At 37.4% G+C, this 14,022-nt stretch overlaps 1 protein-coding gene and 1 long non-coding RNA gene across 5 annotated transcripts in view; one reads left to right on the top strand and one right to left on the bottom strand.

Annotated features, from left to right (window-relative positions):
• LOC137252837 (plasma membrane ascorbate-dependent reductase CYBRD1) overlaps positions 1–11,195 on the bottom strand; it is an 84,929-nt gene extending 73,734 nt beyond the window's left edge. Inside the window, exon 1 of one of the 3 annotated variants that reach the window (XM_067788929.1) lies at positions 10,842–11,195. Coding sequence is in view for 1 of the 3 variants with exons in the window: in XM_067788928.1 (XP_067645029.1) it covers positions 1,841–1,865 (25 nt within the window). In the remaining 2 variants the exon portion in view is untranslated. Of the gene's footprint in view, positions 1–1,840; positions 2,133–10,841 lie in introns of those variants that run through there. The other 2 variants (XM_067788928.1, XM_067788931.1) reach the window with 2 other exon arrangements.
• Positions 10,505–13,775, top strand: LOC137252838 (uncharacterized). Of its 2 annotated transcripts, none has more exons than XR_010953671.1 (3): positions 10,505–10,602; positions 12,352–12,566; positions 12,646–13,775. It is a non-coding gene; the product is annotated as an uncharacterized lncRNA (long non-coding RNA). The 2 variants fall into 2 exon arrangements; XR_010953670.1 differs by having other exon boundaries at positions 10,536–10,602; positions 10,669–12,566.
• The last annotated feature ends 247 nt before the right edge of the window (positions 13,776–14,022 follow it).

Below are 14,022 nucleotides of genomic sequence, written 5' to 3' on the forward strand. Positions count from 1 at the left end.
TATACTCCTGGAGTGTGACGCAATCTCAAAACGTAAATCTAAGTTTATGGGCTCACCATGGCCAGAGTATTCTCACATCAAATCCCTGAAGCCAGGTGAACTGCTAGGGTTTATCAAAGATGTCGGCTTGGATGAGGTGCTGTGAAGCAGCTGAGGGCATTATAGACCAATGGTCGCAGTGCGATCCTCAATTAATTATCTATCTATCTATCTAACTACGAGTAAATAGCACTTTGCTGAAGTATCAAGTATTCTTCGTATTCGATTTCCTTTTACGAGTATGTGAGCACAGTCTCGAGGTATCGATTACTCATGTCGAATAACGCCTCCGGTATTTTAAATTTTGTTTTGATTTTATTGCGAAATTTGGCAACTTTTGGCTCCTCTATGAAAATGCCCCGCATTTGGGAAGTTTTTGTTCTCGTGAAGAACTTATCATCATAACCAACTGGGAAATTATGTCCTTTGCATAAAAATTCAATCAAAAAGTCATCTGCTTCTGCAAAGCGTTTCCATGCAGTTGCTTACTGTTGCCTTATGCTCACACAGCTTGTCATTAACCGTCTTTCCATACTTGCCGTCGATATCACCAACATGACCATTAATCTTTGCTGAGAGCTTTTCTCTCGAGCACTCCAAGAACCAAGCCATTATCTCTCGGCACCGTCCATGATTTCATACAGCCGGGCAGGTTCAGAGAGAGAGATTTATAGGGCGTGGTGTTCTTCTTCAAGAGAGGATTTTAGTTTTCAGTTGACTACGCAATTCACAATAGCACTTGCTGGCAAGAGTTGTTCTGCGTTTGTTTGCTATCAGTCAAGCGGGACGTGACTGGTAAGGCGCCAACGCGCCGATTATTTCTTCAAAAACGACAAGTACTTCGTCTTGTCCTGATTCGCCTAAAGACCCACTTTTTGTCTTCTTTATCCAGTTCAGAGAAAACTGAACTTATGACGCGTTTGGTAAGTACAGCATAATTTTAAAGGAGTCGCATGATACGGTGTCGCTTTGTCTGAAGTCTTGTTTGTTTTCGATTGGCTCAAAGTCTTTGGCAATGCTTTATTAGCTCTGCAGGGAACTTAAATACAGACAAAGCAACTCCTTATCGAGCTATCGAGAGTTGCTTTGAAGTCAACAAGAAGATGGCACGTATCGATATCTTACCGTGGGTCGTAAAGAACTGGTCCAAAGTAGACTTACTACGTCCAAAGCGGTACTGATAAGTTCCGTTCCGTCCGTCGGCTTTGGACTTCAGTATATCACATTAAGAAATGCTACTTTAAAACGATATATTTTGAGAATATTGCCTTTCACTCATAAATAAGCTTTTTGCTTATTTGACCTGAAAAGTGGGCCTCCTTTTTTGATGGGGTTTCTAGAGAAGCGTATTGAGGATTAAGAATCTAGAACGTAACTTATTTTGACCGTCCTAAACTTATGAGGAAATGAACCATATATTTTCCATAGAGTTTACCGAATTTTTTCGCCATAATCCAATGTTAGGGCAGCTCAAGTAAACTCGTAAAAACGTTTAATTTGCGAGGTTTTCATGCAATTATTAACGAGGTAATTGCTAGTTTGAGTGAGTTGCTTTAATATCGAAGTAACGATATAATTCTCAATAGTTTTACTGAGTTTTTCAATGACTACGATTCGAGTAAGTATCGGGTACTTTCCTTCGATACATTTTTTGGCATCGATTACTTTCCGCGATTCTTTGAAATTAGTACAGTTATCGAGTAGAAGGTGGTATCGGAACAAATTTGCCCACACACCCCGTTTCTCACACCCTTTTCAAGCAACATTTATTAAAAAATCTAAAAAAAATAATTTCACTTACCGATAACGAAAATTGGAATTTTCATGGTTGAAATTTTTATTTTGTCTCACTACTTGATAAATCTCGCTTTTTACTGTGGAAACTTATAATTCAAAAAAATGGCTGAATACATAAGTGCCAAATACACTGCCCTTCCATATGCTTACAGCTACACAGTTTAATTAAAAAAACTCACACAATCAAATGATAAAATCTTATATACTTTTTTTTTTTGTCAATATTGAGCTTTATCAGCAACAGGCAATATTTGCGCTTGTTACATAAAAATGGTTTAACTTTCTTCGACTAATGACGCAATGCTTCTGCGCTCAACTAAAAGGATACGTAAAAAAAATTATCTCAGAGGACCTGCAATGACTTTCGCCAAAAACAAATGTCTGCATCGCCTTCACAATTTTCCAAACATATGTTGGTTACACTCGCTAAGCTCCCCCAAAAATTGTGGAGTTGCACCCTCAAATATTAATGAGGCAAAGAGAGCTTAGTAATCGATAGCAACTTTCCTACCCAGCTGTGCTCTCTTTTGTTTGCACTTTCATTCACGGTTGCCACTTTGGTCCATTTGGATCAAAAATAGTACTTTCCAACCCCGATTGTTTCGCTGGTCCCATTTCGTCAATTTTGAGCTTTTTAAGGCAAGAAGCCACGACTTTGGTACTTTTTTTTATTACGGTAAAAATGCAACCCACGGATCCAAACTTGCCTCATTGCGCATCGTGTTAATCAGGTGTGCGTGATTCTATATCCTGTTTGATATAAAATCCATCTTTAAATCACAAACCAAATATATTTACGATTGGATTCTTCGTTCAAATCAAAATCTATATATATATATAATTCAAATTATGTATGTAGATATAGATCGAGTTGCGTCCTAAACGGATCGACCGATCACAACCAAATTTGCACAACCCACTAGAAACCTTCCAAGGATGGTCATTGGCTAAAAATAATATCGATACAGAAAAGGGGCGTGGCACCTCCCATGCAAAATAAATATTTGGTACTACATAACTCTGAAGGTTCATGCTAGAACATTGAAATTCAGTAAGTAGTTATATGAGATCAAACCCCCACACCCCAGGAAAATTTGGGTTGGGAGAGAAGGGGGCGTGGCACCTTCTTAAAATGGGACTTTTCAGAACTATGGCTGCCGTACAAACTTAGGTTATTATAACAGCTAAAGTTTGACTACAGAATTGATTGGCTGTTATTCCTTTTGGATGTTTAGTAATCTTTCGCCGTTAAATTTTTTTGTTAACTTCAGTCTATCCTCATCTTCTATCTATCTATCTATATATATAAAATTCAAATTATATATGTATGTATGTAGGTATAGATCGAGTTGCGTCCTAAACGGATAGACCGATTACAACAAATTTGAACAACCTACTAGAAACCTTCCAGAGATGGTCATAGGCTAAAAATAATTTCGATATATATAAGGGGCGTGGCACCTGCCATACAAATTGAATTTTTGATAATGCATAACTCTAAAGGTATTCATGCTAGAAGATTGAAATTCAGTAAGGAGTTATATGAGGTCAATCCCTAACACCCCAAGAAAATGTGGGGTGAGGGAGAAGGGGGCGTGGCACCTCCCATACAAATGGAATATATCATAATGCTTACCTCTGGATGTAGTAATGGTAGGATAGTGAAAATTGGTAAGGAGCTATATATTCTGCAACTCAATTATCAACCTCACCTACGCGAGGGGAATCCTGTTACAAATATAAATATATCATACAAGAAGTCATTAGCTGTAGCAGAAGTCAATCTTACCAACTCATGTTTTACCCACGGCCAGTTACGCGTAGCCTGCATATTTTTATAGAAACGTGGGGTAAAACGCACGGGCATAAGCTAGTACTTTATATTTGTGATTTGAACCTCCAGCCAAATCTAAGATACTTTATATTTGTAATTTGATTCTTCAACCAAATCGAATAAACTTGTTATACCTTTAATGAAAATAAAATAGAATATAAAGTTTGGTCTGAGTCTCAAAATTGTAACTTCTAAGAGGAGAATATGAGATTAGCGATATGATCGAAAGACGATCTGAGTTAATTTAGCACTGTCCGCCTGTCCCTCCGTCTGTTTGAACGCAATTTTTAAGATACCTTGATGAAATTTTGTCGGAACCGACCAGATCGGAACACTAAAGCATATACTCCTTGACAAGCTCTTTGGCCGTGTCATACCTGATCCCTTAAGTCAGAAGTCCTCTTAGCCGATCATGCTGCACAGCTTGACTATGTTGATCAGGCCCCACTGGAGAGATGAGAAGCCTTTATTCATCATCAGGCTAGATTTCTGATTGAGAATCCACCGGACAATTCATTAAATATCGTGTTATACGTCGATATGTAAATTTTTCTCGCATACATATTTTTCTCACATACTAGTTCAAAGAATTTCATGATTATTGTGGTGTTATGCCATACTAATATTTTGCATTTCTGTTACTTGTCGACTCACGCATTGAGAACCAGTGGCAGGAAATTCGGCTTTATTCCTTCCTCGTACCTGTAAGCAAGTGACGTTGCTCATACCGCAGATAAATAGTTCCAAACAGAAAAAGTTCAACTCGAAAATCTTAAAACTATTGAACTGTACTGTATTGTACTATACGATATAATTGCTTAACTTAATTTATGATTAAGTCCGCTACATAGTTCGGCGTAACATAGCCCAAAAACATATCAAGCGCATCTTGTTAAAATCAAGCCGTGCTATAAGTTTGAATTTATTTCAAACAACAATGCATAAAAAGGTCTTCAACCTTTGAGCCATGATACAATACACTGAACAATGCAAAACTGGTTTTATTATTATTATTAACCGTGGTGTGATGGGTAGCGTGCTCCGCCTATCACACCGTATGCCCTGGGTTCAACTCCCGGGCAAAGCAACATCAAAATTTTCGGCAAAGCAACATCAAAATCGCCCCTCGACAGTGTTTGGCAAGCACTCCGGGTGTATTTCTGCCATGAAAAGCTCTCAGTGAAAACTCATCTGCTTTTCAGATGCCGTTCGGAGTCGGCATAAAACATGTAGGTCCCGTCCGGCCAATTTGTAGGGAAAATCAAGAGGAGCACGACGCAAATTGGAAGAGAAGCTCGGCCTTAGATCTCTTCGGAGGTTATCGCGCCTTACATTTATTTTTTTTTTTTATTGAATATTAATAAGAAAAATTCCTATATTTTGAGATTTGGTTCTTTTTTCGATGCATTTTGGTCCTAACCGGAAATTTCGTGTGGCAACCGTGCTTTCATCTTTGAGCAAAAGCGTTGCGCAAGGGTTGAAAATATATTTTGTTCCATTCTAAAAAATAGGCAACTCTTTACGGGGTATTTCGTTCTTTTGTGAAAATTGTTCCCTGCTCTCAACGTAAAAGCGTTACACTTTTACCCTGCATAAAATCTGTGGCAATTTGAAAAAAAAAACAACATATTTCGAGTTAGGATAAAAGTGATATTCTGGCTTCATAACAGAAATCCGTTACAGATCTTCCTGAGTTACTTACTCATAGCCCTAGCGCCAAATGGCTGCTACAAAATGTAGGAAGTCACAATGGTGAATTGCGGCTAGCCTTTCAGATATAGGTCTATGTATCGTCATTATCCGAATTCGAAATAGGTTGTTTTTTTTTTCAAATTGCCACAGAAATTACGGTGTGGAAGTGTAGCTCTGCTAATTCAGCTGATCGTGACAATTTATTTCCGTTGCTTCACGAATTTTTAGCATGTGATGAGCTCATTGGTGAACGAGGACGAAGCGAAGTGTCTGCTGTAATCAGGCGAAAAGTCAGCACTTGAAATTCGAAAAAGTACAGGCCTTTGTTTCCTCGGAAACCAACTATATACAAGCACCAATGCTAAAAAGGTGAGCAATTGTTAAGTAAAGGCCTCTCTCGATAAACCAAAATAAAGATTTACTGATCGTACTTGTCCTGCTATATAGCGCCAAAACATTGACGCCGACAGTAACAAATGGGACAACATTAAGAGTTTTCGAAATAAAAGTTCTTCGAAAGATTTACCGTCATCTACACAGTGGCGGTGGTTGTTGCGGTGAAGAGTGTTTTATACTCAGCGTGCTTTGCACACAGAGTATATTAACTTTGGATTGGATAACGGTTGGTAGTACAGGTAAAAAGGAATCGAGATAGATATAGATTTCCATATATCAAAATCATCAGTATCGAAAAAAGAAAATTGATTGAGCCATGTCCGTCCGTCCGTATGTCCGTTAACACGATAATTTGAGTAAATATTGAGATATCTTCACCAAATTTGGTACACGAGCTTATCTAGACCCAGAATAAATTGGCATTGAAAATGGGCGAAATCGGATTATAGCCACGCCACGTTATATATATAACATTTTGGAAAACACAAAAAACCTGATTATTTAGTAAATAATACACCTAGAATATTGAAATTTGACGTGTGGACTGATATTGAGACTCTTGATAAAAATTTTAAAAAAAATTTTTAATGGGCGTGGCACCGCCCACTTGTGATGAAATCAATTTTACAAATATTATTAATCATAAATTAAAAATCGTTAAACCTATCGTAACAAAATTCGGCAGAGGTTGCCTTTACTACAAGGAATGCTTTGAAGAAAAATTAACGAAAGCAGTTAAGGACCACGACCACTTTTATATAAAAGATTTTTAAAAGGGGCGTGGACGAATAAAATAATCTATATCTTAGCAAAAAAGAGCTTTATATCAATGGTATTTAATATCCCATGTGGATTTATAACAATAAGTAGGAAAAACTTCAAATTTCAAAAAATGGGCGTGGCACCGCCCCTTTTATGACTAGGAATTTTTTGTGTTTCGGGAGCCATAACTCGAAGAAAAATTAACGGATCGTAATAAATTGGGTACACAAATTTTACCTATAGCAGGAAATATTTCTAGTGAAAATGGACGGGATCGGTTAAAGAGCACGGCAACTTAGATATAAACTATTAGCCATAAGTATTCTCATCGTTATTATAAACTTCGCAAGTTATGTTTCGCGTTTATCAAGAGCACCAACAGAGATTAATTCTTCCTCCACCATTACCAAGTCAGCGTAGCACAGTGGCATTTTTACATGATTTAGACGCGAAAAATTAATATATTTTATTTAAACCAAGTTTAGATGTTTGAATGCCTTACCCCCCTTCAGTGAGGATAGGCGAAGGGGGTAGAGGGTTTGGGGGTAGGACCCCCTCCCAAAATTTCGAATTTACACCAAACAAAAACTTTCTTATAGCCTTATCTCGTTCTTTTGTTCACAATTGAACATACCTATATTTTAATTTCTTATTTTCTTCAAGCCATGAAGCAAACTTTCCCAGAAAATTAACTTTGGTGTAATTCCATCTCATATGAAGCTTTGATAAAAAAAATGCTAACTTTACTGCAGCATTCATCATACAATCCCTCGTCTCTATTTATTCCTCCTCTAAAACAGTACACACGTGGTCTAAAACGGCTTTATCCTTTTGCTTTTGGCCACGTTCTGCAACCCACATTCTACTTTTGGCCACGTTCTGCAATCCCTCTTTGTTATCGTCATTATATCAAAACGAGGACCTACGGGGATGAAGAATCATTTGAATTATCTCTACATATAATAAAATTGTAACAGGTTGATGTCTGTACATTGAAGATATTCCAGAAAAACTTAGAGGAGAGGTCGTTGTTGGACCAACGGAACCCAAATCTACAATTTTTAGAATTTTTGTCTGTCTGTCTGTCTGTATGTCCGTACATCACGTTAAAACTACTGGTTAGAATTGCATGAAACTTCACCATTCTATCACATGACATCTAACTTAAAACTTAGGATAACCTTCATTTGGATGTCTCACCCAGTTCCCGAGTTATTGCCCAAAATGTGAACCAAGGGTAACCAAAATGTTTTTTTTTTTTTTTCAATATGCCCACCACACACAAAAACTGCTCCATTGAATTGAATGACCTTCACTATTATATTATTAGACGTCTATCCTAAAATTTAAGACATCTTTCATCAGGATATCTTATCCGGTTCCAGAGTTATTTACCCAAATGTGACCCAAAATTAGTTTTTCCAACATGGGTGTCAAGCGAAAGGTAGAAATTAGTACTACATTGTGATGTGAAATCTATTTCAATATCTCAAATTATTTCGGAGATTTCACACAAAATGTGAAGAGGGGCAATAGTAAAATCCGTTTATAAAATATGCCTATCAAACGCATGGTACTGGAACTGGGATTAGGACTAGGACTGGGACTGAGACTGAGACTGAGACTCGGAGTGGGACTGGGACTGAGACTCAGAATGGGACTGGAACAAAATACATACCACCCTCTGGGACTGTCAATAAGATATGAAGAAGAATGAGAAAAACTTGAGAGAGGAGAAAAGAGAGAAGGAGAAGGAGACTGAGAAAGAAATAGAATGAGAGGAAGATGGAGATAGATGAAGCGAAAAATACGGAGGGAGGTGTGAATACAAAGATTAGGAAAAAGTAAGGGGGGCGAGGGCAGAGTTAGACGGAATAAGCTTATTAAAACGTATGCAGATAGACCAAATTTAGGGCAGAACAACGTCTGCCGGGTCTGCTAGTATGTAATATTACTGAGTTATTGTAAAATACAAAAATTATTATGGTTCAGCGTGGTTCAAACTTTTGGCAGGCTTTTCCTTTCACGGTTTTATATATTTTCAGAACAAAAATAATACACATTAAAATACTCATAATTTCGTAAAAAATACTCAACCAAAAAACTTTAAACACTTGCAAAATTAAATAATTACGCGTAGATTTTAAATAACTAAAAAATATTTTAGCTTTTGTTTCACCACAAAGCTTTATTTAATTTTAAATCACGCGTTATTTCACTTCTGTAAATTGCTCTACGTAGCGCGTCATCAACAACTCACAGCTTGACAGCAGATTATGCAATGAAGAACAATAACACTGGTTTACAGCCAAAATGCACCAGAGACGGCTATCTCCCTGATCTCTCCAGTTTTTTCGCCTCGCGAAACCTGGCATTGTCACCGACTAAATCTTCCGCGACCTTATTTACAACATGGACGCCCCAAATGTCGACCATATTGAACATCCACGTCGATGGCACTACGCTACCGACTGTCCTACACCCCAAAATCTTGGGTGTGACGTTTGATCAGGATCTACATTTTGGTGCGCACGCAACCGCAATTGTTCCAAGAATTCAGAGCCGTAATAAAATCCTCAAATCCCTTGCTGGCAGTACCTGGGGAAAAGATAAAGAAACGCTCTTGACCACATACAAAGCAATTAGCCAGCCGATTACGTGCTACGCGTCACCCATATGGTCGCCAAGCCTAAAAACCACCCACTCGAAGAAACTACAGGCCTGCCAAAATACTGCTCTCAGAATCGCCACGGGCTGTCTTCTTATGCCCCCAGAACACCATCTGCATAATGAGGCGAGAATACTCCCCATCAGGGAGAGAAATGAGATGCTGACCAAACAGTTTCTGTTGAATACCCAGAAACCTGGGCATCCCAACAGACATCTGATTGACGAACCAGCACCGCCTAGGGGCCTAAGGAGTCATCTCCGTGAGCATTTTGAGGAAATACGGCACCTGAGAACCCAGCCGTATGAAGCGAAAAAACACAAACAGGTCCTTGGTGAACTCCATAGACAGGCGTCGGACCTTTATGTCGGGAATTGCCCGGTGAATCCAGTACTTGAAGAAAAATATCCAGAACTCGCAGAAGAGGAACGCATACTCCCCAGGGAAACGCGTGTCACTCTTGCTCAACTTCGTTCTGGATACTGTAACAGGTTAAACTCTTACCTATCCAGAATCAACCCCGACATACAAAATGTATGCCCCGCTTGCAATATCTCCCCACATGACACCAACCATCTCTTTAATTGTAATGTGGAACCAACGCCTCTAACACCCCTTTCCTTATGGTCCACCCCTGTTGAAACGGCAAGTTTCCTTGGACTCCCGTTAGAGGATATTGATGACAATTTGTGATCGGTCGCGGCTATTAGGTGGGGCGAGCATTGCTACAACAACAACAACAACAACAACCAGAGACGCCATTATGAAAAAAAAAAAATTGGGTCCACTTAGTCATATATATCTCAAGAACGAATTGAGCAATTCGAAAACGGTTTGAAGCTTTTAAAAGGTAATAAAATTTTCTATAAACTGCGCATACAACACTTTTTGCTAGGCCCTGCAGATTCAAAGATAACGAACTATCATTAGGGATTTTTTCCATTTTTTTTGTAAAAATATAAAAAAAAATTTGTACTTTGCGAGGAAGAACCTCGAAAACTTTTTATTTTTTTTTTTTTTTGCATATTTGTTTTTTCCCCTCTAAGCTCTGTTTTATTACAAAAAAAATAGGCTTTCATTCAACAAAAGCGATGGACTAATACAAAAGTTATAAGCATTCATGTAAATATTCCCATTTAATATTTAAGTACCCTACTGGTACATATGTTTTAGTATTCGTATATCAGTTAGTTAAATTTTTACTTTTTCCCGTCTAAACCAAGCAAAAATGCAACTGTGCGTAGGTCTCCCCCTCTCTTTGTTAAAAAAAAAAAAAACAAAAACAGTTTCCGGTGTTTTTGTTTTTCTGGTTTAGTATGTCACTTACTGAGTATCTCCCTTACATATGTATATATTAACTCCACCTCACAGTTTACAATACAAGCTTACAATTTGCAAATTTCATGCTTAAAAGGTAAGCAAAGTTATTTGTTAACACATCAATACAAATTGGTATTTATATTAACGATTAATCGCGCAGCACTATCCACGTACACATTTGCATCCATACAAACACAACTAAAGCGTTTCCAGGCAATTAAGCTTGCAAACCACAAGCTCAGTTCGCGATCTACCTCGGCTTAAACGTAATTGACGTGGCTTAAATGTAATAAGATCGCTGTCATGGGAATCACAGCTTTATTTACAACTTACCTCAAATCTAAATTTCTATAGAATACTAGCAATGTATCTTTTACACTTTTACGCTATCTTCTATCTGCTAACCACAAACTTTTTCACAGCCTGTTTGTTAAAACTAATAAATATCTTTTGTTATTATTTGTTTATGTTTTTATAAAAACGTTGGGAAAAATGTAAATCACGTAATTCCGATAAAATTGCATAAATTCTGAAAAGTTTGCTATATTAACTAAACTAAACGATCGCAAATTGAAAAAAGCAATGAATTAAATTCTATTATAAACGGAACGCAATTTGGGAGAGACTGATTTCACGTGAAGCGAGAACTACTAAATTGTTCTGACGAACGTGCTGTCAGCTGGTAGACGCGCGCAACTAAAGCAAAGCATTGAAAGATACAGATGTTGGTGTAATGGAAGCAGAAACCACCGACAGCTCTTTGGTTGGCGCTGAGAAGGTTTTACTTGTTTTTATTCGAGCGAATAACAATGATGTCGCTACCGGGCAAGCGGGTGGTTGACCCCATGCACTGTTTTTAATTACGTTGAAGGAGTGGATGTTTTACGCACTAATCGGGTTGTTTACTCTCTGATAGAGATATTTTAGTATAAATCTATTAAGGCTGGGTGCGAGTTCGCCTAAATTTTAGGTACCTAAACTAATATTCCACTGGAACTTTCCAGCACTGCAAGAATTTAGGAAAAAATTGTCAAAACTGTGCGAGTTTATTTGACGATATAAATTGTTTGTTTATGCGGGGAAAAATTTCAAATATTTAACTTTATTGTGTTTGCAGTGGTTTTGCATACTTAGACAGGCCAGCGGTCAAGGGAGATCTACGGTTAGTCTTACTGGATATCAAGACAAAGGCATTCGCTCCGGCTTATATGGGTGTTTTTGCCTACCGTCGTGGCGTGGAGCAGATTCCAGGGACAGGGACGTTTGCCAACTTTTGAAGTGGATCTAACTACGATTATACATGCCACCAATAACCATCGCTTTTGTTGAATGAAAGCCAATTGGACCAATTAGTATACACTTCTGCCAAATATGTATGTGCAGATTGCGATCCATATTTGATAATAATAATTTGATTCTTGTGCCGCTCATATCAGCACGAATCCATTCGAGACCACCACTTCTTCATCTTCAACAAACGATCGGACATTAACTGCAGCATGAATCCTCGTCCTCTGATATATCTGGTACTTTTAATGAATGGACAAACATTTTTTATTTGCATACAAAATTTTAAAAACAAAACAAAACGAAAAATGAAAAATTGTTTCTTTTGAAATTTGACATATAAATTTAAGTTGAAAAGTATGCTCAAAAAAATTCTAAATTTTTTCTTTTGCACTGCCTTGTCGACAGTTTCCAGTGATTTAGGTTTTTTCTGTATTTAGGTAGTAATTTAGGCAAACTCGCACACAGCCTAAGTATTGAAATAGTTTCTTGTGAAGATCAACCTACACACTATAACCCATTTTTCCACTACTCATGCATTTTACCTCACTTTCAGTATATTTTATCTCACCGAAACGCTCTACGTAAGCTCTGTGGATACTCTCAAGGTAAGCTCGTCTTCCTGTGTCATGGGGAGTATATTCCTTACGTATCTGCAGACTCACCGAGCAAATATACGACGCTTTTGAGAAGAAAAAATACTGCACAGCTGCTTTTCTAGATATTTCACAAGCTTTTGATCGCGTATGACATGACGGACTACTCTATAAAGTAAAATACACCCTCCCTATAAACTACTTCTTATTTATACCATCATATCTAAAATATCGTTTTTTCTTTGTAAAACAAGGTGTGGAGCAGACTGCCCTTTATAAGTGCTTAGCAGGCATCCCGCAAGGCAGTGTAATGGGCTCAATACTCTATCTACTTTACACGTATTACCTCCCAATAGCAGAAGGCGTCACTATGGGCACGTTTGCTGATGATACTGCGGTTCGGGCCGTTGACCCTAACCCTAGCGTGGCTTCATTCAAGCTCCGAGGAAGTTTAAATAAAATTACCCATTGGCTGAAAGAATGGAGGATCAAACCCAATGAATCAAAATCCGTTCAAGTGACGTTTACCACGAGACGTAACACTTGCCCACCCGTTAAACTCAACGATATTAATATACCACAAAGCGACGAAACAAAGTACCTTGGTATGCACCTCGACAGAAAATTAACCTGGAGGACCCACATATTCAACAAAAGAAAAACCCTTGGTATCAAACTAAGAAATCTGTATTGGCTTATGAACCGAAATTCACAATTATCAGTTGATAGCAAAGTCCTGCTTTACTCAGCCATCATAAAACCCATTTGGACATATGGAATACAAATGTGGGGAACTGTAGTAAACTCAAACATAGAAATTCTCCAAAGATTCCAATCGAAAACCCTTAGAATGATTGTAAACGCACCCTACTATATGACTAACAACCAGCTACACCGGGATCTAAAGGTTCCAACAATAGCCGAAGAAATCAAAAAGTATGCTGTTTCATAGAACACGAAGCTTCTAACTCACCCCAAACCATTCATTCTAGCCCTTTCAGCAAGACCAACTAATTTCACGCGCCTGAAAAGAAAGACAATCACAGATCTTCAGCACTGATGAATTCTAAAAAAAATGGATGCATTACTGAGAGCAATCCATCCATGCCCACCAAGTTTATTAAGTTGTATTAATAAATTCTTCAAAATATGGATGTACTACTGAGAGCAATCCATCCATGCCCATCAAGTTTATTTAGTTTAATTAACTATGAATTACTTTTAAAAAATCCACAAATTTGTTAGATGTAGATATTCTATGTATACAGTTGGCAAAAAATTTACTAATACAGATATTTTTTTTTTTATTTAAAGAAATTTTATTTGAGTGACGAATAAATTATTTTGTTCTTTATTAAAATAATAAATAAACAAGAAAAGAAAAACTTTTTTTCTTTTAGTAAACATAAAAAATATTTTGTATTAATTTTATAAAAAAACACAATTTTTAAAATTGCATTGACTTTTAATTTGTCGTCAATCAAGGATTATCACATCTTCCTGAAGATGGCTTCATATTGAAGCCGAAATATCGACAAATTAAAAACCAATGAAATTGTGTTTTATTTTACCTACGGCTTTTAAGCTTTCAAAATTACCATGAAAAATATTTTTTTGTCTGCTTCATATTT

Source organism: Eurosta solidaginis, chromosome 5, assembly GCF_040869045.1.
Source record: "Eurosta solidaginis isolate ZX-2024a chromosome 5, ASM4086904v1, whole genome shotgun sequence".
Taxonomy (NCBI): domain Eukaryota; kingdom Metazoa; phylum Arthropoda; class Insecta; order Diptera; family Tephritidae; genus Eurosta; species Eurosta solidaginis.